This window comes from Pollicipes pollicipes, unplaced genomic scaffold (genome assembly GCF_011947565.3).
Source record: "Pollicipes pollicipes isolate AB1234 unplaced genomic scaffold, Ppol_2.1 Scaffold_4881;HRSCAF=5763_pilon_pilon_pilon, whole genome shotgun sequence".
In the NCBI taxonomy this organism is placed as follows: domain Eukaryota; kingdom Metazoa; phylum Arthropoda; class Thecostraca; order Pollicipedomorpha; family Pollicipedidae; genus Pollicipes; species Pollicipes pollicipes.
The window spans coordinates 26119177-26142895 of record NW_023596576.1 but is presented as its reverse complement, the minus strand read 5'-3'; the positions used below and the strand labels follow the sequence as shown (position 1 = coordinate 26142895).

Below are 23719 nucleotides of genomic sequence, written 5' to 3'. Positions count from 1 at the left end.
AGCTCGTCAATGCGGAGCCAGCAGTTATTTTTAATCGAACGCGCATAACGGAGAGAATTGTGCCAAAATATTCATATATATATATATATCTATATATATACATATACTCCCGGCAGCAAAGCTCAGGCTGCGTCCTTGATGATCACCGTCCTCCAACTGGATAGGAAACTACACCCTTGTTTCATATGGCGAGCGAAAAATGCAATACCAGCACGAACATAGCGGAGAAGGTAATCCCAAGCATTCTCCCAGATCTGGCAGCACCTGTTCCAAAAGAAATAGTACAAGGGAGTGACAATGCCGGAATGTAGGCAGCAGATAGTACAATAAATGGTAATTTTGTAACATAATTTTTTTATAAATAGCAAGGAAATAAATTATTCCCCGTTTTGTTACGAACGTGAACCTTGTTGACATGCGTCTGTTTGGGACCGCACGCGCATTGGGCGTCGACGTGGGCGTTGTCGCTACTCGTCAGAGCTGATTTGGGCACGGTTGTTTGCGCTCGGTTGCGTTGGTGCGAGGCACATACAGATAGCCTACAAGCGCGGGCAATTGGCCTATCTGTATTTTTCCTCAGACTCTTAGCAGTTGTGCTGCACCCGGCTGAAGCCGCTGGGCTACTGGTACTGGTCATTTCATTGATTTTGCAAGGTAAGTACGCTACACTGCGCTGGTCTCGGCATTGTTCGCTTAAATCATTACCATGCTTTTTATTCTGTTCAAATAAGTAGCCTTCTTAAAATACATCATGGGTATTGACAGTGCTGCTGAGCAGCAATGATCAACTAAGTGTGCAGCAATGATCAACTAGAAACTCAGCTATGGCTTTTGCATCGCTCCATAGATGAGTATATAATGCATTGTTGAGCCAGACTGCAGAAGGTGGTGGACCATTCCAGATCTTGGGAGGAGGTGTGATCCTGCCCCATATGGTACAGCAAACTCCTGTTTGGCATGGGGACTGATGATTTGAGACATGGATGGGGGTCTCCAACATTCTCATAACAATCTAATTTGCATGTACTGACAACCAATTACATTTACCGCACCACTCAAGATGGGTCAGGATCACACTGAGCTTACCATCCAATGTTTCAGAGCTTTGCATTATGTATTGATGTTATCTAGGTTACAGCATACAAACATGCATCAAACATTTCTTAAGTTTTGATCCTTATGTTTTAATGGTATCAGCAGCTGTTATCAAGTGTTAAGCATGCAGTTGTTTTGCTGCCATTTTACCTGTTCAGTGCAAGCAGCGGAAGCTGGTACCAGCAACATGCTGCTTATTTTTGACTTGAACAATGTTTTTGGCCTGTTTTGCAATATTAATTATTTGGCATGCCCTAAAATTCCAATCAACAACATCAACATTAATTATTCAAGCTTTTTGATTTAAGTGGTGGCTCTCCAGCCACATAGCAATTGCAGGAGTAGCTGGCTCCAGAAACAGACAGGACAAGTTGACAGTGATAATGAATAGTATGATGCAGCTAAGAAAAATATACTGCATTTGGCATTTTGGGCTCTGTATGCTTTTTCAATTCTAATCATTTGTTTTACTGCAGTGTGTGTTCATGTTCCACCTTTCCAAATGGATTATGTGCTTATTTTTGCTAGTGAAAACCACAGACAACATTGATTTCTTGAAATATTGGGCATGCAAGCCTAGCTGCATGCAACCAATGGTGAAATCTAGCCCTATGTGTGGCATCTGCCACATAGAGCCTTTGAACCAGAGTGGATGGCACTTCTAGAGAATTTAATTCGCTCTGTGCTGCTGTGATAATAACAGTGTGGGTCAGTGTGGGTTTTTGCGATGAAGTTTAAAGCTTCAACTTAAAACTGTGGGACAGCCTTAAACTGAAGCATGTAATCCTAAACTTAAACTGTAAGGACCATATCTAGACACCTTACATGTGATTCCCATATAGTCTTATTCAAGTTTTTCCAGAATAACATTCTAACAATGGCATGCAGCAAAATTTGGATAACTGTAGATAAGTGATAGTTGATCTTTGAGTGTTAAATGTTAGATATGCCTCTTACAGTCACTGATCCATAGCAGATCACAGGCAAGTCATGCTTGTCAACAAAGCTAAATCTAAGGAAATCTCAAGTTGATAGAACACCTGAGTGCTTCCCAGTCATACAGCTTTTGAGTGGTTTCTTAAACAATTTAACAACATAAATTAAGGTAAAGAACTTGTCCTTTTGACCAGGGATCAGGTATAAAGGTCAGATGAAGATCAAAATAACACAGATCTCTTACTTGACGCTTTGATTGTGAGGGTTAGTTTTTCACACTCATTTTGAATTTCCTGACCACATGAATGAGATCTCTTGTTCTGACTTTGTTGAGGTCAGAAAAGGTCACTGATTTAGGCCTTATCCTGATGGGGATGGGAGAGGATTGGTGCAGTCCCCAAAGGTTTTTTAGGACATTTCTCTGGCATGTGGTTCTATCACTTCCCAAATTTGCAGTAGCCTATGAGGCGACCATTATGGGTGCTTTGACACAAGAAAGGTGTTCCTAGCATCTCTTGTTTTGGGGCAGTGGCGATTTTTGATGAATACTGCACGGCGATCTACGGCCTGGGCGAGCGGGTGGGCAGTAACCGATGATGCCGCGGAACGCGCGCCACGCCCGACATTGTTACATTAACGGAGCTTTATATCATAAATGTATGTTAAAAATGCTTAAAGATATACATCATTGTTCAAAGAATGAGCAAGAAATGCTCCTGTGTATATTTTGTGTCGCCAAAATGCCATCCAAACTTTGCTGCACCTGTTGTTAGAATACTATTCTGAAGGTAAAATATTATGCTAAAAGTACGTTTTTCTGCAAAATTCGACATTTGATCTGTCTTTACGTCGTCAGCTGTTGCCCGAACAGCATAAAACCAGTACTAATCGCGCGGTCGAGACCAATCTTCTGATGTTTTATGCTAAACTCTATCCATACAAACCTGGAAACCCCGGGAGACGTCTCGCATTTTGGCATCGCACCCCCTCCCAGCATGCGTATGACAAACGGTGAATCAGGGCGAGGATTAAAATGACCACAACGAGCCTTTCATTTTAAATGTAATGTTCCCTATATGAAGATATTGAAGCAAGTATCAGATATGATGAGACAAGCTCGCTTATAAATATTGTTGTACTTTAAAGTGCAAAGACTGCTGTAGACGACGCGATTTCTCTGTTTAGTGCATATGCTCCTCAGTGCGTCATTGTTTGGATTACGTCATTGTACCCCGCACGACATTGATTAAGGGCAATTAACTGCCATTATATTCTAGTCAACGGCCGCTCACGAACGCCAGATATGGACGGCTCGACACGCATATTTGTCTTGGCCTTAACCCTTGCATGGCTAATGGAACAACAGGATTTAAATGGCGTTTATGTGGCGTCACGGGTGCCTGGGTAGTCTACACATCTCCGTGGGTGTGTAGCTCAAAAACTAGAGGAGCTTAGGTCTTAAGAAGTGCAGGGCTGTGGTCTGCACCGAGTGATCTTCGTGGTGGCTTTTTCAGTTCAAAACCCGACATGAATGTGAAAAACTCCCGTTAAGGAACAAGATGTCTAGGGTAATTCATGACACTGAGGGTTTCTGTTCAGGGAGGGTTTCTGTTTATCCTGATTTTCTATTGGTCATATAATGTCTAAGCTGGTTGTGTGGTTTAGGTCGGTTGGTTGTGTGGTTGTGTAGTTTAAGGTTTAAGTTGGTTGTGTGTGTGTGGGGGGGGGGGGGGGCAGTCATGGGGACGAAACTGCACTCAGCGTCAGCCTCAGCCTCAGCCTCAGCTTTGTGAAGCCAGAATTTTCCTCGAGTGTTTCGAGCTATGACACTGACTTTGAGTGTTTTTTTTTTCATTTGACGTTGGTTTTTGTTTCGCGTTTTCTGAGCGCGCGCCCGGGTGGGGGTGAAATTGAACCCCGAAGGTTTTTCCAGAATGGTTTCCGAACTTCCGAACGGCGCAGCCGCGCCAAATTTTGCAGAGCTGTAGACAATTGAATAGCGGATCGTTTGACGTAAAAATTTAGATGCATCTTGTAAGGTCGCTGACCTATGGCAGGTGAATGTCAGGTCATGGTTTCAGCGAACGCAATTTCTAGGAAATCGTCCAATCTGATACAATAATGAAGTGTTTGACGAAGCCATACGTCTCTGAGATGCTTTCTTAGGCGTCAAAAGTACTGAATGAGTAAATTACGTTGGCCTATGGTCATGTATGAAGGTCAGTCCAAGGTCAAAACCAACCTGATTTATTTTTCTAGGGTTGGCTGTATGGGATAGTTTGTGGTGCTCATTTGGAATTTATTGACAACGGGAACCGCATTATACATGTTCAGTTGACTTCTTACAGGTCAGAACAGGTCATTGACCCAAGATGACCCGGGTCGACACTTTGTTCTAGGAACATACTGCCTAGCGTAATCTTTGTCGCTTATTCAAATGCAAAACCCAGAGCAGTATTGTATGTTTTTGGTCACCATGACCTTCAAAAGGTCAAACCAGGTTACTGAACATAAATAGGCTGGTGACTTTTTGCTTAGAAACAGTTGCCTAGGTTTTTAGGGCACGTTAGAGACCAACATAAAATTTGACCTTGTTTCACTTTATTTGACCTGAAGGTCATGACCTAGGAAGCTCAAACTTTGACCTAAGTGAGTTCACGTACAGGTCAAGACACATAGTAAATTTGTTGTCTCTAGCCGTCTTAGTTGGTTGTGGCTCTAATGCATTTTTATACAGTGGATTTGGCTTCAGTTCCGGCTTCGAAAAAGTTTTGAATAATGGCTGCGGCTTCAGAAACTTGAAGCTCCCAATGAAACTTGAGCTGTCAATTCCTGCTTCTTCCTGGTTATTTTTCACATCATTCGCGGTTTTTCTTCACACAAGCGGCCATGCCTGTGCCCCCACCCCAATATGCAACACAGCTTTCCAGGGCTGCGACGCATACGTGACTAATAACCAAAGCCAGTCGGCCATTCTCAGGGCTCACACCTGAGGACGGCTGGAGAAATAACTGTCCGAAGCGTTGCGTATATGCTTACGCACAAGAGAAAGACAATATTCCAGAACAAATTCTTCATCCACCATGCTAACAGCTTCTCCCAATCATTCCGCGGGATTGTTATGATATCTCCCGATCCAATATCGCTGAAGCTCACGCCAGAATAGTTATTGTTCCGCAAAATAACGCTGAAGACAAGATAAGGGATCGACTTCAACCTCGCCTTAATTCGACCCGACTGGTTTCGCTTCGGCTTCATGTTTCCAGATTTTGAAGCTGCTGGCTTTGGCTTCGACTTTACGGGTAGAAAGCCCACACCCACTGACGTCGGATTCAGATTCGCGTTTTAAGAGTAAAGAACCATCAGTATCGCCTTCGACTTTGGCTTCGTGAAATTGCCTCGGCTTCAGATTCGAATTCTAAATGAGATGGCTGGATTCTTCCCCATACCTGTGAGGAGGTTTAAACTTGAAGTCACGCTAGACACCTATGTCGATTTTGATCTTGTTTGACCTTATTTGATATCAAGATCACGACCTAGAAACCTAAAAATGCAACATAGCTAATTTGTCATAGAGTCCTACCCGCCCTACCGATTTGTTCTCTTAAGCTCTCCTACGTTTCGAAATCACAAGTGGTCAAATTGCCCCCTCCCCGCCCGAGCACGTCAGATTGAACCCATTGTCCCGCGGGGTGTTCATGAAGGCGAAGCAAGGGGTTTAGGTCTGGTCAGATTGGAAAATGATGATAGTGACTGTTTAATATCAGTGTGTATTCTGACGCCTTACTGATCGGAAATGGCTGCGGCCCTTCCAAGGTGTGGTATGAATCTGGAGACCGAGTGATCAGAGTGGTTCGTGGCCAAACCACGGGTCTGCTGATCTGCTTTCGTGGCCAAGCCAGGGGTCTGCTGATCTGCTTTTGTGGCCAAACCAGGAGTCTATTGATCTGCTTTCCCCAAATGCCTGGTTCTCATCGATTTAGTTCACTTTATGTTCATGAACGGCAATATCTATTTTTTATTGTTTGCTTTCTGAGGAGTCCCGTTGTCCCTGCGTGACAGCTGGACTTGGGGTCCGTTGCAGAGCGCTAATCGGTGACTCACTGACACCATGGCTCGGGTCGTTGCGTGGGCCCGTCGCTCGTGACCCACGGTGGACTGTTGTCATGGGCCGGGGTGCTGACGAGAACCAGAGGATCCTGGAGCGGGGCGCGCGGGCCTCATGCGGCTCAATGTTGGGCCCGCGCTGACATGGTTGCGGGCCTTTGCAGCAGAAGTCGGCGTTGTCATGGCTGTCGGCACTGGTATCATGTCATAGGACGGTGTTATCATGCTATGCTGTAAGTTTCGTTGCTGCGGTACTGTTACAATCGTACAATACATTCGACACTAGCCAGCCACATCTCTTTAGTTTCGGGTGTCGGCGCGAGTTCCTGACATTGCGAGTGCGGGCGCCCGCCCAGCACCACGTTTGCTGCTTTTATCAGCTGCTGTTATCGTGTTGTATCAGTAATCCCAACCGGCGGATACGTGATGTTAACCAGTTGTATCAGTAATCCCAACCGGCGGATAGTTTTCGCTACATGACATCTTTCCGTCAGTCCAGACCAAGTAATTTTTTATTTCAGTCGAGCGCTAAAAAAATATTGCGGTGACGTGGCAAACAGAATGTGACCCAAACCCATTTGGAAGTATAAATTTGGGATAGTACACTACGGAGAAAAAGGCCGTCGGGAGCGCTGCGGGCTCTTGCGCGCGCGGCGTTCGCCAGGCGCGGCATTCCAGAATGTTTGCCATAGCTTACAGTTTGGCTGACTGTGCCTTTTTCGAGGCCAGAGCATACCTCAAGATAGTGCAGGTTTCATCAACGTCTGTTACAGTTCCAACTGTGACTAGCGACATCACTAATCATTTACCATTGGCCCAAGATATAATCCAAATGTTAAAACTCATCTAAAAGGGCTTGTCTGCCAAAATACAGTGTATTTTGTCGATTGTTTTTATTATGTGCTATTCGAGTTTCAGACTGCATCCAAGAGTCTTCTGAAGATATTGAAATTATTAGACTGAAAAACTATCTGGCCTTAGACAGGGTCTGTCAGCGATAAATGGAATATCTTCATTCGCATAAGTATTTATAGTCCCATGTGCACTCGTGGATTCATACATAAATGTCTGAAAAAAATGTATGGCTCGTTGGTTTCTTTACCCCCTTAGATTCTGAAGCTGGATATCACAAATCTGTGTCTCTCTGTGTCCCCAAACGGCTCTGGAGTTTTCTTTGAGTGGAAATTGTTAGGTTCGACAATTCCCCTAAACCAAGACCTTGTGGATCAGCTTGTTAACTCAATGGCCGCACAAAATGCAAGGTTATCTCAATGGCCGCGCAAAAAGCAAGGTTAACTGAGTGGCCGCACAAAAGGCAAGGTTAACTCAATGGCCGCACAAAAAGCAGGACCGATTGGGCAAGACTGCGTGATTCTTAAGACCACCGAAGCCAGGTGAGATCAGGGTGGCCCCTCGAGCCGGAGCGGCTTGAGACCGTTCTCCGACGGTAGCCAGCTGTCGTAATAGCGCCGTCGCGTCGAGGTGTACAAGGACGCCACGTCGAGCCGGCGCGACGCGAGACTGGATCACTGACGTGCCACGCGACGTCGTCTTCGCTCTCCTCTGTTGGACAAGGCGTTCACGTGTTTGGTTTCCAGTGGCACGTTAAAGATATCTCTTCAGCAAAATGGAGAGCATGATGGCCTCATTTTGTGTAGTGTCGTTCCGTATGCAGTTAAAGAGAAAATGTATTGACTGGCAACCATGGGGGTCTCGTCGTGAGGCACAGAGGCGTCGAACCGTTTCAAGAGGTTGGTGTGATTGGAAGACATTTTAAACCAGTTATTTCATGCGGTACTGTCGTGGCCATTTTACAGATGTACAGCGAGACGGTGTGCCGTCCCGGACGCCCTATTCATGCGGTACTGTCGTGGCCATTTTACAGATGTACAGCGAGACGGTGTGCCGTCCCGGACGCCCCATTCATGCGGTACTGTCGTGGCCATTTTACAGATGTACAGCGAGACGGTGTGCCGTCCCGGACGCCCCATTCATGCGGTACTGTCGTGGCCATTTTACAGATGTACAGCGAGACGGTGTGCCGTCCCGGACGCCCCATTCATGCGGTACTGTCGTGGCCATTTTACAGATGTACAGCGAGACGGTGTGCCGTCCCGGACGCCCCATTCATGCGGTACTGTCGTGGCCATTTTACAGATGTACAGCGAGACGGTGTGCCGTCCCGGACGCCCCATTCATGCGGTTGCGATGGGGTGCCCAGCTCATTTTCTGGGTGTTTCGGGACCGGCCGCGCCAGTCCCCAGCTAGGCAATATGAGAGCTGCTGGTGAAAGGCAGTTACACGAGGCATGTTGGGCCGTATCCTGCAAACAGGCCGCTATCGTAGCGGATTACTGAACCGGTCCGATCCATTGCAGGCCCAGCATGCCCGACTCAAAGGTTTTGCATTGTTTGCTTTCGTGGATAGATTTCGGATTATTATCCAGCCGCACAGCTGCCTGTCCTAGGTCCCGTCTGCACGCTCGGCCGCTGCTCGAGTTAACGACCAGCCGCCCGCCCCTCCCCTCTCCCCTGCACACCACAACCGGCGTCGGCATCAGGCCGGCGCCGTTTCCCGAGCTGCAGCACCAGTGAGTCACTGGACGCCATGCAGCCAGCTCTCCAGTACGCATCAGCTGGACATATTTCGAACCACTTCTGTACGAAACTGTCATAGAACACACGTGTGGTGCGGTGTTTGCCTTTCCGGTTCGATAGACCATCGGTCAATCCTGTAGTTCCCTTCCGTCTGCGCCCGCCGAAAGCGTTCCATGACTCGGTCCCAATGTATCCTGCTAGTTTGTCATAGCACCACCTTTGTCCAACATATGCCTATGTTTTCACACGGCTGCGGTCCCAATGTATCCTGCTAGTTTGTCATAGCACCACCTTTGTCCCACATATGCCTATGTTTTCACACGGCTGCCTGACTTCCGGCACGCAGCGGCCGCCCGCCCGCCAGAGGTCCGCAATCCGTATCAGGCCGCGACCTCAGCCAAACGGAGCGCTGACCTCAGATTTTAAGCAGTCCCTGCGCTCAGGGCGGCAGGACTGAACCCTATCGTGTGGTCAGATTTCAAGCAGCTGAACCCTGTCGCGTGATCAGAGTCAAGGTTCTCGTAAAGGTGTCTGATCTGGCCGCGTCACCCATCACAGGGGGGGGGGGGGGGGGGGGCGTTGTCACTAATAAACGGTCCCTGCGGACTGGGGAAATGCCACGGATAGGGGCTCGTGTTCTGGTATAGCTAGCCGTATATCCACTACGCATTTTTACGGAAAGAAATGAATGCTATTAGGTCTTGCAAAGCCAAAGAGCTGTCTCTGATGCCTCGCTCAGCGATTTTCATGACACAGGTTGGGTTTCCATGTTCCACGGTGATACCTGCCAGCTTTGGTTATACGTTGGTTTCAGAATAATAGTTCCCAAGGAAGCAGTTCACTTTGTACCGGCCAGTGTTATTTCAGAGTAAAAAAACCTTTGAGTTGTAACGATTTTAACCTACGTTCGGTTGCATACCGCTGTTTTGCGCTGTCTTCAAGTAACAATTCTTCCAGTATCAGACGAAAAAACGCCGTCCGTTGCTTCGAAAGACTGCAATCTTGTATTTCTTCCCAAAGATTAAGGTTGCACCGACTGGTTGGTTGAAGTTCCTTGGAGTGGTGCGGGTTGACCTCCAGGGGTCAAGCTGGATAATTTGTTTATTCCTTCGACATTGAAATGTTCGCAGGTGCTTGCTGCGTGGCCGTAATTAAAAAGCTGGATGTGGGGTATGGTGCCTGGCACCGTAACACCCGGGGTTCGGAGCGCCACCCGGCGGTGGCTTACGTACTACAGTCCTTAGTCATTAGCCTGGCACCGTAACACCCGGGGTTCGGAGCGCCACCCGGCGGTGGCTTACGTACTACAGTCCTTAGTCATTAGCCTGGCACCGTAACACCGGGGGTTGGGAGCGCCACCCGGCGGTGGCTTACGTACTACAGTCCTTAGTCATTAGCCTGGCACCGTAACACCGGGGGTTGGGAGCACCACCCGGCGGTGGCTTACGTACTACAGTCCTTAGTCATTAGCCTGGCACCGTAACACCCGGGGTTTGGAGCGCCGCCCGGCGGTGGCTTACGTACTACAATCCTTAGTCATTAGCCTGGCACCGTAACACCCGGGGTTTGGAGCGCCGCCCGGCGGTGGCTTACGTACTACAGTCCTTAGTCATTAGCCTGGCACCGTAACACCCGGGGTTCGGAGCGCCGCCCGGCGGTGGCTTACGTACTACAGTCCTTAGTCATTAGCCTGGCACCGTAACACCCGGGGTTCGGAGCGCCGCCCGGCGGTGGCTTACGTACTACAGTCTAGTGACTTAGTCATTAGCCTGGAGGAGGTGGGTGGGAGTCCTCAGCTTTAGTTGTCCGACGGTTGTCCGACGGCCTACCACTCCAAGCAGAAGCCTGACGCTTCGGCGTCTTAAAATTAAGAGCTTCGGGGATTCCTTAAAGAGCGAACTTCAAGGTCTCTCTAGGTCAGTGTAATGACGTAAGTCTTATTGGTGACGTTCCCTTTGCCGTGCTCTGTTATCTTTCTATTAGCGGTGCCGCCAGACCAAATGTAACGACCCGTCACTGTAGGTGCAGTCAGAGATACAGAGGGGATCACATAATGTTACGAGCCAAAAGGGTAAGGTAACCTCGTGATGTCACATAACCTCACTTGGCATAAGGACAGTAAGGACCAGAACGCATGTTGTGCTGGTCGACTGCACCCAGCCGTGTGCTTTGGATTTTTAGAGCTCTGGAATTCATAGTTGGGACAAAAAATGTGCATTATTAGAGCCACTTAAATTTGGCGAAGGTCGGATGAAGGATGAAAGGTTGGGGCAAATTACCTCACAGCGAGTCATCTGGAACATGCCCAGCGGCATGTCAGCTTATCTGATACTGAAAGCTCCTCAGCTCCCTGGTGTCTGGTGGTGGTGTCTGGTGGTGTCCGAGCTGTCTGCAGCCATTAGTAATACAAACGTGTGCATTTTGTCCACTGGCGGTGTTCAGACATCATGCATTGGTGTCGGTGAAGCTGTGCAGACCATTCTCGGACCTTCGGACGGACTGTTGGTGTTTGGTCTCGACCCTTCGGACGGACTGTGAGCGCTCGGTCTTGCTTTCGGACGGACTGTTGGTGTTCGGTTTCGGACCGTCGGACGGACTGTTGCTGTTCGGCCTCGGCCCCTCGGACAGGCTGTTGGTGTTCGGTCTCGGACCTTCGGACGGACTGTGAGCACTCGGTCTCGCTTTCGGACGGACTGTTGCTGTTCGGTCTCGGCCGCCTGGACGGACTGTTGGTGTTCGGTTTCGGACCTTCGGACGGACTGTGAGCGCTCGGTCTCGCTTTCGGACGGACTGTTTCTGTTGCTGTTCGGTCTCGGACCCTCGGACGAACTGTTGGTGTTTGGTCTCGGCCCATCGGATGGACTGTTGGTGTTCGGTATCAGACCCTCGGACGGACTGTGGACGCTCGGTCTCGGGCCCTCGGACGGACTGTGGGCGCTCGGTCTTGGACCCTCGGACGGACTGTTGGTGTTCGGTCTCGGCCCATCGGACGAACTGTCGGTGTTTGGTCTCGGACCCTCGGACGAACTGTGGGCGCTCGGTCTCGCTTTCGGACGGACTGGCGGTGTTCGTTCCCGGCCCCTGGGACGGACTGTGGGCGCTCGGTCTCGGACCCTCGGACGGACTGTTGGTGTTCTGTCCCAGACCCTCGGACGGACTGTTGGTGTTCTGTCCCGGACCCTCGGACGGACTGTGGCGCGCGGTCTTGCTTTCGGACGAACTGTTGGTGTTTGGTCTCGGCCCTTCGGACGGACTGTGAGCGCCCGGTCTCGCTTTCGGACGGACCGCTGGTGTTCAGTCTCGGACCCTCGGACGGACTGTTGCTGTTCGGTCTCGGCCCCTCGGACGGGTTGTTGGTGTTCGGTCTCGGCCCTTCGGACAGACTGCTTATGTTTGGTGTCGGACCCTCGGACGGACTGTTTGTGTTCGGACGGTTGCCGTGCGCCGTCCCGGGGGGGGGGGGGGGGCGGGGGGGGGGGGGGGGGAGAGGGGAAGCAGCGGTGGCGTCACCGCTGACCACTGGCCGGTGCGGCCTACCATTCCGATCCGCTCCCCGATCAGGCGCGAGCATATGTCGGAATCACCCCGTGTAATGGAATCCCTGTCAGGCACAGTCGGGAGGGCAGACGGAAAATGGGAACACATTTTGATGGGTGACATAGGATCCCAGCAGGCCTTGCGAAGCAATCTGGCGGAAACACACCAGTTTCTGAACCGCTTGACACCAAACCATTGACATTATTTTTTGTATCAGTGTTGAGAACGGGGAATGTTTATCTGAACCCGGTCCCTCCGCAGGGTATGGCAGAGCTCGATGAATACTTGTCCGTCCCCTGAGCGCGCCTCTGGCACCGCCGAGACGCCCGTCTGTGTACCATCCCGCGGTCACGTGTCGAGCTCGCGGCCCCACCGTGCAGAGTCGACGTCACTCAGTCGTTAGCCGTCAGCTGGCCTGGTCCACACCGTCGGCCAGTATCTACGCCGCCATGCTGATCCGCTGCCTGAGTGCCCTGGCCCGGACCGGCCTGACGCCCAGCCGCCTGACCTGCCAGGCGCGCCTGACACCGGTGCGTCGGTTCTGCCGCAGCCCGCCGCCGACCATGGCCACGTTCGGGCGCTACACGCACGCCATCGTGTGCCGCGTGCCCAACTCGTTCAAGGAGTCGGCGCTGGGCCTGAGCGGGCCGGTGGCGCTGGACGAGGCGCGCCGCCAGCACGAGGCGTACGTGCGCGCCCTGCGCCAGCTGGACGTGGACGTGATTGAGCTGCCCTCCGACGAGAAGCACCCCGACTGTGTGTTTGTCGAGGACTGTGCGGTTGTCTGCAACGGCATCGCGCTGCTCTGCCGGCCGGGTCACGCGTCCAGACGCGGCGAGGTACGGCGGCTGCGGGGAGGGGTGGGACGGGGCGGCTGGTGGAGGGGTGACACCGGGCGGCGGGGCCGCCGCACGAATGTGGGCGAGCTCGATGGGCCGGGGCGGGGTGCATGAGGCGTGGCGGTGGCGTCCGAGCCCGAGCACACGGACACTCGGACCGACGCAGGAGTTGCATTGTGGCCCATCGCATGTCGGCAGCCGGCGGCGGTCTCGGCTGACCGCGTGCGGAACCCTTCGGCTGTAGTAGACGGAGGCAACAGCTGGTGCTGGATACGGGCTAATCCTGTATGTGGAGTTGACAATATGTTCTCAGTAGCTGCTACTGCAGCGAGCTGCCTCGTGGTGCATACGGTACACATGGCCGTAGATGTGCGCGGATTTGTGAGGGAGCGTCGTGACGTCAGTGCGTGTGCTGTGTCGGCCGCCAGGTGGACACGATCCGTGCCGTGATCAAGAAGGAGCTGGAGCTGCCCATCGTCGAAGTTCTCGACCCGAAGGCGACGCTGGACGGTGGTGACGTGCTCTTCACCGGTAGGTCTCCGCCTCCCCCTCTCCTCTTTCTAGTTGTGAGCCGCGTCCCGAGGGAGGGGGACGGGCTGTGGTCTCAAGTCACCCATCACCCCGTCGGCCGCAGCTGGACACGGGTCTAGCCCGCGCTCCCCGTCTCAGGGTGTCTGTCTCTCGTCGTACTGGCGCAGGCGCCAGCCGCCAGTCAGTGCCAGCAGTACCAAGTCCGCCAGACGGCGCCGCCACGTTTCGTTGGGGTCCGGTCTTGATGGTGGAACGTCGTTGTCCGCGCACGTGCGAGTATCAGTGGACCTGGACTGCGCGGCCTGTGCATCTGGTCCCCGTTCTTCATTGACAAATGGAAGCCCATTCCCTACTTCACGGTAAGCCCATTCCTTACCTTTGACGTCACGGCCCAAGCCCATTCCCCACTTGGCCGATAGGCAAGGCAAGTACATTTGCGTGCACCGTTTCTACTTACATAGCGTCGCCTAACAACGGTCGACACTTTGTTGACGGTCGTGCGTGTCTAGCAAGTGGGTAACTCTCGACCGCTTGTGGACAGCGTTGTTGACAGCGATGTTTTTGACAACACGGCTTGCCAATAGCTGTGCAATGGAATCATATTCCAGTGCCCATTGCTGCGCATTATATGTCCCCATTGACCGAATCGGCTGAATCTACTTGCTGCCCACATTTCGACTCATAGGTGTCCTTGATAGACGCGTATGCCGCACTTACCAGATACGCTTGAGGCTGTTACTTTTAAGGGAGTGTTCCACATTTGTCTCGGGTTTTGAGCTGAAATAGTCATTTTGAAGATCATTCGGTGTAGTTCACAGCCCAGCCCTTCTTAAGATCTAAAACTCCTTAGTCCTCTGAATTGCACGCCTGCGAAGATGTACATACTTTTTCGTGCAGACTATTTCAAGGCCATTCAGGCATGTATGACGCCGTATCAACGTCATTGAATTGCTACCACCCCATAAGCCAGGCGACGTTCAAGGCCAGGAAGGGTATTATCGTCCGGCCTTTCAGATTTAGCGTCCGTGAGCACGATTTCCAACTAAAGTGGACATCAATTGGCTCCAAACTATGTTTGAGCAAACTCCACAAGTATCAATTACGGAACACGTTTTGTGCTGCGTATTATGTGAAGTTGGGCCTGGTTTCTTCACTAGCTAGTTATTACGGAAATAAGACCCGTAACGCCATACCAGAGTAGATGAATACAGGTATCTTAAACTGACGGATAGATATTCCAGAACACCTTGAGATGGGGCCAAATCACGAGCACATAACAGTATTTAGCTTAGCGCGTCCGTCCAGCTGTGCTGTCATCTCTCGACGAATTTGAGGTACTACAAGTAAGTGGCAATTTCGCGTGGCGAGTTCGGCAGTACCTCAACGTCATACATACGTTCCATGATGCAATCAAGCAGTAGCGTATTAAGGAGCATATTTACTACGTGGAGAAATTGTGTTATCTAGTTCAGCCTTTTCACTTAAAGGGAGTTGTTCCGCATATGAGGATATGGAAGCAAGCATCGGATATGAGGAAATAAGCTCACTTATAACTATTGGTATAATTTTAAGCGGAAAAGAATGATCTAGACAACTCAGTTTCTCTGTTAAGTGGATATGCTCCTGAATACACCATTGTTTGATCACGTCATCTTACCTTGCACAACGAGTGAAAGTCAATTGACGGCTGGTATGTCTGGAAATGGTGCCCAAGAGCGCCGGATATAAATGACTCGACAGTCATGTTTTCTTTGTGTTGATCGCTACATGGCTAATAGAATGGCAAAATTTCCATGACTGTTGTCATGGTGTCATGAATGCCTGAGTGACCTTGAAGAAGTCTCCCGAAATAGTCTGCACATCCTCGCGAACACATAGCTTAGAGACTAGAGGGATTTATGTTTTAGAAAGAACGGCTGTGAACTGCACCGAATGATCCTCAAGATGGCTATTTCAGTGAAAAATCACACACGAGTGTGGAACACTCCCTTTAATAGAAGAGTTTGCTTCATTGTATGTGAAGCGTGCTTCAATATATTCAAATGTAGGACATTCCCTTTCATGGGCGGAGCTTGGACCCATAACCCCTTGAATAATTGGATCCCGATGTTATGCACGTTCGCGCTGCCAAAATCGTCATTTATTGGTATGGGCATAGGGTTTCTAGGACTGAGCTGCTAGCAACAGTCCACCATGAAATGTGAAAAAGCGGTTTTTGCGCCAGGCTGTATTGTCGCAGAAGAACGTCTTCTGTGTTGTCCATGTGCGAAAGAAAACATAGAGACGTGACTTATCTGTGATTATGTTCGTTTGACGGCTTGCCTCATTGCATTGTTGAAGCATGTCATACGAAGCGAAAGATTCCCGGATGTCAACAAAAATCGAAGCATTCTACCATATTTATTCGGCCTTATCGTTGCCCACTAACCAATCTGTGCTCTTTCTCGTCACAGTTCGGTGCAGCCCTTGCACACGTGAATTGCCAGTCAAGCGATTTTGGTGCATTATTGGTGCACACGAATCACTACGAAGGATCCTTTTGGGGCGCACGACGAGCGAGGTGATGGTTACCATTGCCGATGCAGATGATGGCCAGAACACAGACCTATGGAGGTTGGCGTCGATGGGAGCCGGTGTGAACAGCAACATCAAAAGCGTCATCGCTGCTTTTTACTATACTCGTGACATGTAGTCAGTAGGCGGATCGACGCCGGTCTCGGGCGTCAGCGTACGCATGTACAACTGATATTACTAAAGCGGTAGTTAGCTCTGGGTCCGGATCGGCTTGACAGTTGTAATCGACGTGATTTATTTATCTGGAACACGCACAAAAGCATGGGGCGGTTGATACGATGGCAGCAGCGCGTGACGGACGCCAGCGTTGTCAGCTTGCGGCGTGCCGTTGCGACGCCCCGTTGAGACGTGCGTCTGCGCTCAGAGCGTGTTTTTCGGCTTCTTCGCGCGTGAAAAGCTCCGTTGCTCATACTGACGGAATTGGGAGGTGAAAATGCAGTGGCACGGTATTGTTTTAAGAACAGGCCGCCTAACCAAGCATAAACTTGAACATAAGCGCATTGGGAATATTACAGCACAACGCTCAAACAGCTCAGGTTCGTTTTGCTGAAACCCTGATGGCGTTGTGATCATCGGTTGCAAAGGCATAGCCCGTGAACAGCGCGGCGGGCCGGCACGCCCGGGACGCAGAGGCTGCTGCGCATTGGCCAGTTGATGCCGACGTGCTCTGGGTGCGGCCTCGCTCGTCAAAGTGCGCCCGAATCCGAGGTGCGGGTGCTGCACTGGCGCCGCACAGATATCGCTGCTTAGATTACGCGCTAGGGATAATTGTGTCTGACAACGAATGCTGCTCGTTTTCGGGCGTGTTTACTGTCAGCCATGGTGCACACAATTAACTGGCATAACTCTTGGGCGTTGTTGTTGATTTCTTTTTTTTTTTACTTGTCTGTTCATAGTTTCGGAATGGAAATGGAACAGTCCAGTGAATTATGCTTTTGGAAGTGTGTCGCAGGTGCATTCTCTCTTGAAGGACACTTGGAGACGGCAGGGGCAATGGTGTAATTAACGTCTTTCAGTTCGGTGGTGGAATGTTACAGCATATGACCGTTTAGTGTATTTCATGATTTGCCTGCAGTATGCGGCATTCGTTGACTCAGTTTGTTAAATGTTCATGTCGGTATGGTAGATCATATGCATACTTATGCAAAATATCCCGCCACAGAGCAGCGGGCACTCGTAAATTGGCCAAGTGCTGTGATCGCCTCCGGCATCGAGCTCAAATCGTTGTGTGCATTTCGATCGCCAGGTACATGGGACTCCGCATTCCTAGTCTCTGGGTCTGCAATTTCACCTCCATTTGTGGGTACCTCTGAAGAGACCTTTGGTTCACTCCAGCGGCGAGCTCTGGCTGATGTCAGCGCCATACGGCCACCCTAATCCAGTGGCGTCCAGCGAGCGGACGTCAGCAGCCACCGGAGCCGGCGCGAGCTGTCACTGGAGCGGCCCGGCAAGTGGGCCGGAAGGCCACGTCTTTGTGCCAACCGAGTGGGTGGAATGGGGTGGGCCGCGTATCTCGACTGATGAACTAAATCGCCCCCGGCAGAGGCGGCGTCAGCGCCTCAAACTAGGAGGATTAACAGACATTGGATGAACAGGCTGGGAGGTTGGCACGCGGCGTCAGCATCCCGCATTGGGGAGGTCGGTAGGCGCCCTGAAGGGGAAAGCTAACGGCAGAGGCGGTGTCAGCGCCCTGCATTACGAAGGTCGAGAGACGCACAACAGCTTGGCGTGAGGCGTTGTTGACACAGGCGGTGTCAGCACCCCGAATGGGGGGGAGGGGAGGGGACAGGGACACGACGACACGGAACTTAACCAGTCGACTGAGGAGGGAGGGCCGACGGCAGGGGTGATGTGCACCGGCCCGGAAAGGTCCGGCGTCGGTGTCGGGGTGTGCCGGTGTAACGGTCGTGCCGACCGTCCCGCGGCGTCAGCTGTACGGATCTCCTCTGCCGCACCGGACACGCCCTCAGTCGAACGTAACACAGCCGACGGCGCCTGTCCCAGATGGCAGCATATCGATAAAGCATCCTGTCGTCATGCGCCACCGACACACGTCTAGCCGGGCCAGCGCAGCGGCCACCGCAACGGCCGCCGCGGCCCGAGCCGCGCCGTCACCGACCGCCATAACCAGGCCGGGACGGCTTCAGATGATGTCAGGGGCGCAGGGGCGCAGTCAAATCCTTGTAGGGGCAGCGGTTCACAAAGCCCCTTCCCTCGATAAATTACCGAATTTGGCCCACTGGATTTCGAACGGGCACGATTTTTTCGTTTTATTTTCAGTTTTTACTTATCTAGCTGAAACGGGAGCCAGTGAAGGTACCGAAAGAAGGAATTCCGTTCGTATTTTGAAGTCAACAAACTGAATGAGTCGGGCGTTAAATGACTGCATGGAATAAACATCCGGCGATATTTTTTTACAATCATAGATCGGAATGGGATGGAACATTTTTATCGACATGGCCAACCCATGCTCGTCTGGACGGCACCGCGAACTGGTGCTGAAATCTGGTGGTGAACCTGGAAGAACAAGGGCAGGATATTCATTTTTCGTATTGCTACGATTGTTTATCTGTTCATGTGAGGACAACCTCAAAATCACACAGCTGAAAGATACGCCAGGGTCGAATCTTTTGACAGTACAAACGGATTTTAAAATGCTTTCGGAAGTATCTCACGACATTCGTTCTCGCGTCCGGCGCCCGCCGCATGGTGTTATCTGCAGGGGTTAAGGCTGTTCGGTTTTGCGGAAACTGCCGCCCTGACCCGGCTATTCTTGTTACTAAGTCGCGAGTACGCGGGATCAAAAGTTGCATTTGATTTTACAAGTCGATTCTGCAAATGGAAGGGCGGTCTCGGCAAACATGGAATGGCCTTTTTCTTTATTTTTTAACCTCATTTCGGCTTACTTTTTTAACGCTAGTGACACTTTTTTAACCTTTACCCTTTCTGGGCAAGGGACCCCATGCGTAGAACACAGGGGCGCATCATTGCTCCCGGCCAACGGTTGAAGGGCCATTCCGTCCCATCGCGAGGTTCCTTTCGACTGCCATTCTGGCAACGTGGAGCGGGGTTCCGTAGGCAATCTTGAGGCCCTTGGAGGGATGCATCATACATTGGTCCCCTCCTGAACGCGGGAAGCCCTCTGACCCAGGCACTTGACCCCAGATCGATGCAGGAGCCTTCCTTGACGCAACAAGATACCTTACCGCCGCATGTGGCCTAATAATTGGCACAGAGACTCCAGCGTGGCTTAACGGGGCCTTGCTTAAATGGTGTGTAGCGCCCCCCCCCCCCCCGCCGTGCCGTGCTATATACCCTGACTTACTCATGGCCCCTCCATCGTTTCATTGTGGACTCAACGTAAGCTCTCACATTTTCCTTCATTGCTAGAGGGCTCCAATCAACGGAAGGGCCGTCCGGAGTTCGGGGTCCAGTCCCGGTCTTTGTTCAGCAAATGTGGCCGACTCAGGATCTCTTGCCGACGCAGGGCCTCTGTCGATCACTGGGTCCACTGCCAACAAGGGGTCCTCCCTGTGTCAGGGACGCGACCAATGCAAATCGCTGGCCCCGGCGTTGGCCCTGCTCGAGAGATGGGCCACCAGGGCTCAGACCGACACGAAGCCTACCAGATCGGTGCTGGTAGCATCTGGCCGATACAGGGACCTGCATTGTCACAGGGAGTTCTCATTCGGTGCAAGAGCCTCTCTGAATGGCATTTGAGGTCAGGGCCCTACGGGCCGGGAGCCTCAATGCGACTAACAGCCAGCCCGCCGGGCCTGCAGCCTTTCAATTGGGCCCTGGATCGTCGGTCCCAAATGCCCCATCGGGCCTCTTCGAACATCGCCCCCTGCCGACTCGGAGCCCCTTACCAACACGAGACCTCCCGTGAAGCATTGTTGGCCCATGACGGACACAGGGCCCCTCATTGACTCAGGGCTGACCTGAGTCAGTGGGGGCCCTATCAATGATTGACCCACCTTTGTCCCTACTTGAGAAATAGACCCTCAGGCTCAAACCGACTGTTCGGTACTGCTAGTAGGCGTCCAGATCGGCGCAGTCTTCTGACTGCCATTTGAGGGCTCGGATCCTTAATATGACCTCCGAGAAGCTCTTTGGGCCCTCAAATCGGTCCTGTGATCACCGGTCCTGAGGGGCCCGAACCGAAGGGTCCGGAGGGCCTCTCAGGACCAAATGGCGGGGTTCGGGGTTGGGGCGGGGTCTTGCGCCCTCCGCTTACGTCACTGGGTGATGTCAGATCTATTTGTAATGACCATTGATTTAATTTATCGTTTGTCCATGCCGTTAATCTGGGGTGAAAAGTTGTCCTTGATTCCGATTTGTTTTGACATCTCGTGGTTTGATGAGCGTACTCGTTACATTTTCCACGCAATGATTTGCGTGGAGGACGGCAAATCATTGCTCGCTTGCTTGGTAGTTTTGCAATGGGGGTGTCAAAAATGGTGACCGCAAGATCGTTGGTCATGGTGATTCCTATCTTGGTAGTTGAATGAGAACAGCTAGGTGCACCCTATGGACTTCATTTGTCCCCTTTGATTTTGCCTTCGTTTTGAAATGTAGCATTCATTGAGCATTGTTTTGATTGTGCAATCGATCCTCAAACTCGAGCAGTGATCTCGATGTGCTGGGAGTGGCGGTGGCTGCTGTCCACCTGGCGTAGTTCGGTGTACTCGGGCGTGTTGTGACCAGTGACCTGACACTACCGTGGCGCGCGTCGCCGCCAGGGGAGTTCGGTGTACTCGGGTGTGGCGTGGCCTGACACTCCCGTGGCGTGCACCGCCGCCAGGGCGTGAGTTCTTCGTCGGCCTGTCGGGCCGCACCAACGAGGCGGGCGCGGCGGCGGTGGCGGCCGCCTTCCCCGAGTTCTCGTGCACGCCGGTTCGCGTGCCAGCCGGCGAGCTGCACCTCAAGTCGCTGGTCACAATGGCGGGGCCGGATATCCTCTGCGTCTCGGAGACCGACGAGTCGCAGACCGTGCTGAAGGTGAGACGGGCGGCGGCGGCGGACGAGACATCTCTGCCCTGCCGGCGGACAGGGCGAGGCTCCCCAGCTCCTCCCCTCCCCTGACCGGCGGGCTCGGGAGGGTGGGCAGTAGTAACACGGAGAGAACTGCTCATGCTGTGGACAGATGGACCGCGCGTGTGCACACAACATAATTCACACTGGTTTGGGCGTCCCATCCGCCTTGTCGGTGGGTGTTTCCCCCAGAAGACAGTGGGGGCTGGGCGAGTTGAAAAAAACGTACTGGATTTTCTTTCAATGCAGTATCTGCGGATGGTTCACACTTCCGCTCGTACTGATCTGGACTTCGCCGTCGCACCTATACCCTTGTCAGTGGGCTACTTTGCCTTCGAAAAATGCATATTCAGGGTTTGTGACAGTGGTGCAGTGTAATAAGTAAGCACTTAATAACAGTGCTCCACATACCTGACGGTTTTGCTCCCACACTTACTGTTGATCGTGGCTCGCGTATGCTTGTCGGGCGTAGCCATGCCTGTGGGCTCTGACCGGGCATTGCTGCTCTGCGTCCGATAGTGCTGCACTCCAGCGGGGAGATGGTATACCATTGAGTACTAACGTTACCGCCCGGCGGCGCTGCTGTCCCCAGCGCATCGAGCGGGAGGCGACGTTCCGGTACCAGACGCTGACGGTGCGGGAGCCGGCGGGTGCCAATTGCGTGCTCGTCAACGGCACTCTGATCCACCGGCCGCGCTCCGAGTGTCCGGATGCCTGTGACGTGAGTGTCTCAATGTCTGTAGCATAGGTGTCCTGAAGTCCGGAACATGTCAGGACGCTTGTGATGTATCCCGACGCCAGGGGCATGGGTATCCCAAGGTCTTCGACATCAGTGACCTGTGTGTGGCGCGAGTATCCCACCGCGTGGCACGTGTTAGATGGCAGTGTTGGCGGATATTTGGGGCACACTACAGAGTTGTGATATTTTGTGGCTATTTTATGACAATCGTATGATCTTCAAATATTGATGAAAAAGTGAAATGTTCCATCAAATGGGATGTCAAAAATCAAATGTTTCAGACATTCCATGATCCGTGTAATCAATTTGTATCCTCCCTGCTCTAAGGTCAGTCATCCGTACTGGCGCTAACTGGTGACAATGCCGCCCTGCCGGCCCGCCTCCCTGCATGGCTGAGCCGTCCCCTGGGTGCTCCCCCCGCGTACAGCTATGGTGCGCCGGTTCGGCGGCGTCGCACTGTTCTGCAGCGGCTCTCGGCGCCGCTGTGACGGGACCGGCGGTGCGGCGGCGTGTGACGAAAGGCGCGTCACGGCCGCCAGCCGTGACCGAGCGCGGCGCCGTCCGCAGGTGTTCGAGGACCGCCTGAGCACGGCCCTGCACCCGGTCTGCATCAGCGAGCTGGCCAAGGCGGACGCAGGGCTCACGTGCTGCTCCATCCTCATCCGCAAGTCCAAGCGGCCGCAGCTATGATGGAGCCGGCCAGCCGGACGCCCCGCTCAGTCTGCAGCTTCGGCGGTGTTATGTTCACGACCGGGCGCGGCTCGGCAGGCTCACACTAGAATCTCGCCTCGGCGTGCCCAGCACGTGGGCTCGCGAGAGTCCCGGTCAGTGCGCAGGTTCGTGCGGTGTGTTGAGTTCGCCGCCTAAATCCGTTCGTATTTTGCAAGGCGTTGCCTTTTATGTTGGTTGGCCAATGCCCACCAGAGCAAATTGATTTGCGCTAGCTATTGTCGGAGCGTTTGATCTAGTCATGCAGGCATGATAGCAGGTGTACTGAAAGAATCTCGTTTTCGTGAGGACGGCGCACCGCTCAGCTTTGTGCAACCCTCGGCGCGGTTGTCCCCGGCGAGGAGCTCGAGTCTGTCGACCTGCGTGTCACTGGATCAATCCCAACGAACGGCTTGTCACCCGCGAGTACGTGCACAAAGTCCGGCCGAGGAGCATTGCAGTCTCACGCGCGCTGCGCCGTGACCATCGTCCCGCGCCACCATCAGTGACAGTCACTGCTGCTTCCAAGCGGGATCACCACCCCGCCCGCCCGCATCGCATTCCAGCTCGCCGCCATGTCTGTGTCCGCTTTGGCGCGGGTGTGTTTCTGTATCGTCACCGTATGTTTAGTGGGCAGCATGACCGAGTTCTATGAATATAGCTTCAGACAAGTGAGCGTGTGGTACGACGAAAGGGAAAGGGCACGACAGGCCGGTGGAGGCAGACAAGACAGGCGAAGTTCTTGGCTATTCAGCGCCCATAGCTGGTACTTTTTATGCGGGGTTTACAAGTTGAGCAGATGTCCCAACACGGACAGTCCCTGATCAAAACTATCACAAGGCTGTCTTTATTGCGGAGCAAGCGAGGAAACGATCGCTTAAAATAAATCGTTTGAAAACCGATGGTTGTGAGACTAAACACACGGCCATTGTATTGTAAGCTGTCTCCAGAACTTCAGCAAGATATGTGGGAGCAAGAGCCGGGCCTAGAAAACGGTGACACTATAGCCTGGCAAAGGATCA

General features: G+C 52.3%; 1 protein-coding gene across 3 annotated transcripts; it reads left to right on the top strand.

Annotated features, from left to right (window-relative positions):
- Positions 1-468: 468 nt before the first annotated feature.
- On the top strand, positions 469-23362 carry LOC119100731 (N(G),N(G)-dimethylarginine dimethylaminohydrolase 1). Of its 3 annotated transcripts, XM_037223826.1 has the most exons (7): positions 469-654; positions 7057-7532; positions 12823-13111; positions 13540-13642; positions 21021-21217; positions 21843-21971; positions 22557-23362. In XM_037223826.1, exons 2-7 carry the CDS (start codon positions 7468-7470, stop codon positions 22677-22679), a joined length of 906 nt encoding a protein of 301 aa, XP_037079721.1. In that variant the 5' UTR covers positions 469-654; positions 7057-7467; the 3' UTR covers positions 22680-23362. The 3 variants fall into 3 exon arrangements, with proteins under 3 accessions (XP_037079721.1, XP_037079722.1, XP_037079720.1); XM_037223827.1 differs by lacking the exon at positions 7057-7532; XM_037223825.1 differs by lacking the exon at positions 7057-7532 and having other exon boundaries at positions 12534-13111.
- Positions 23363-23719: the final 357 nt, after the last annotated feature.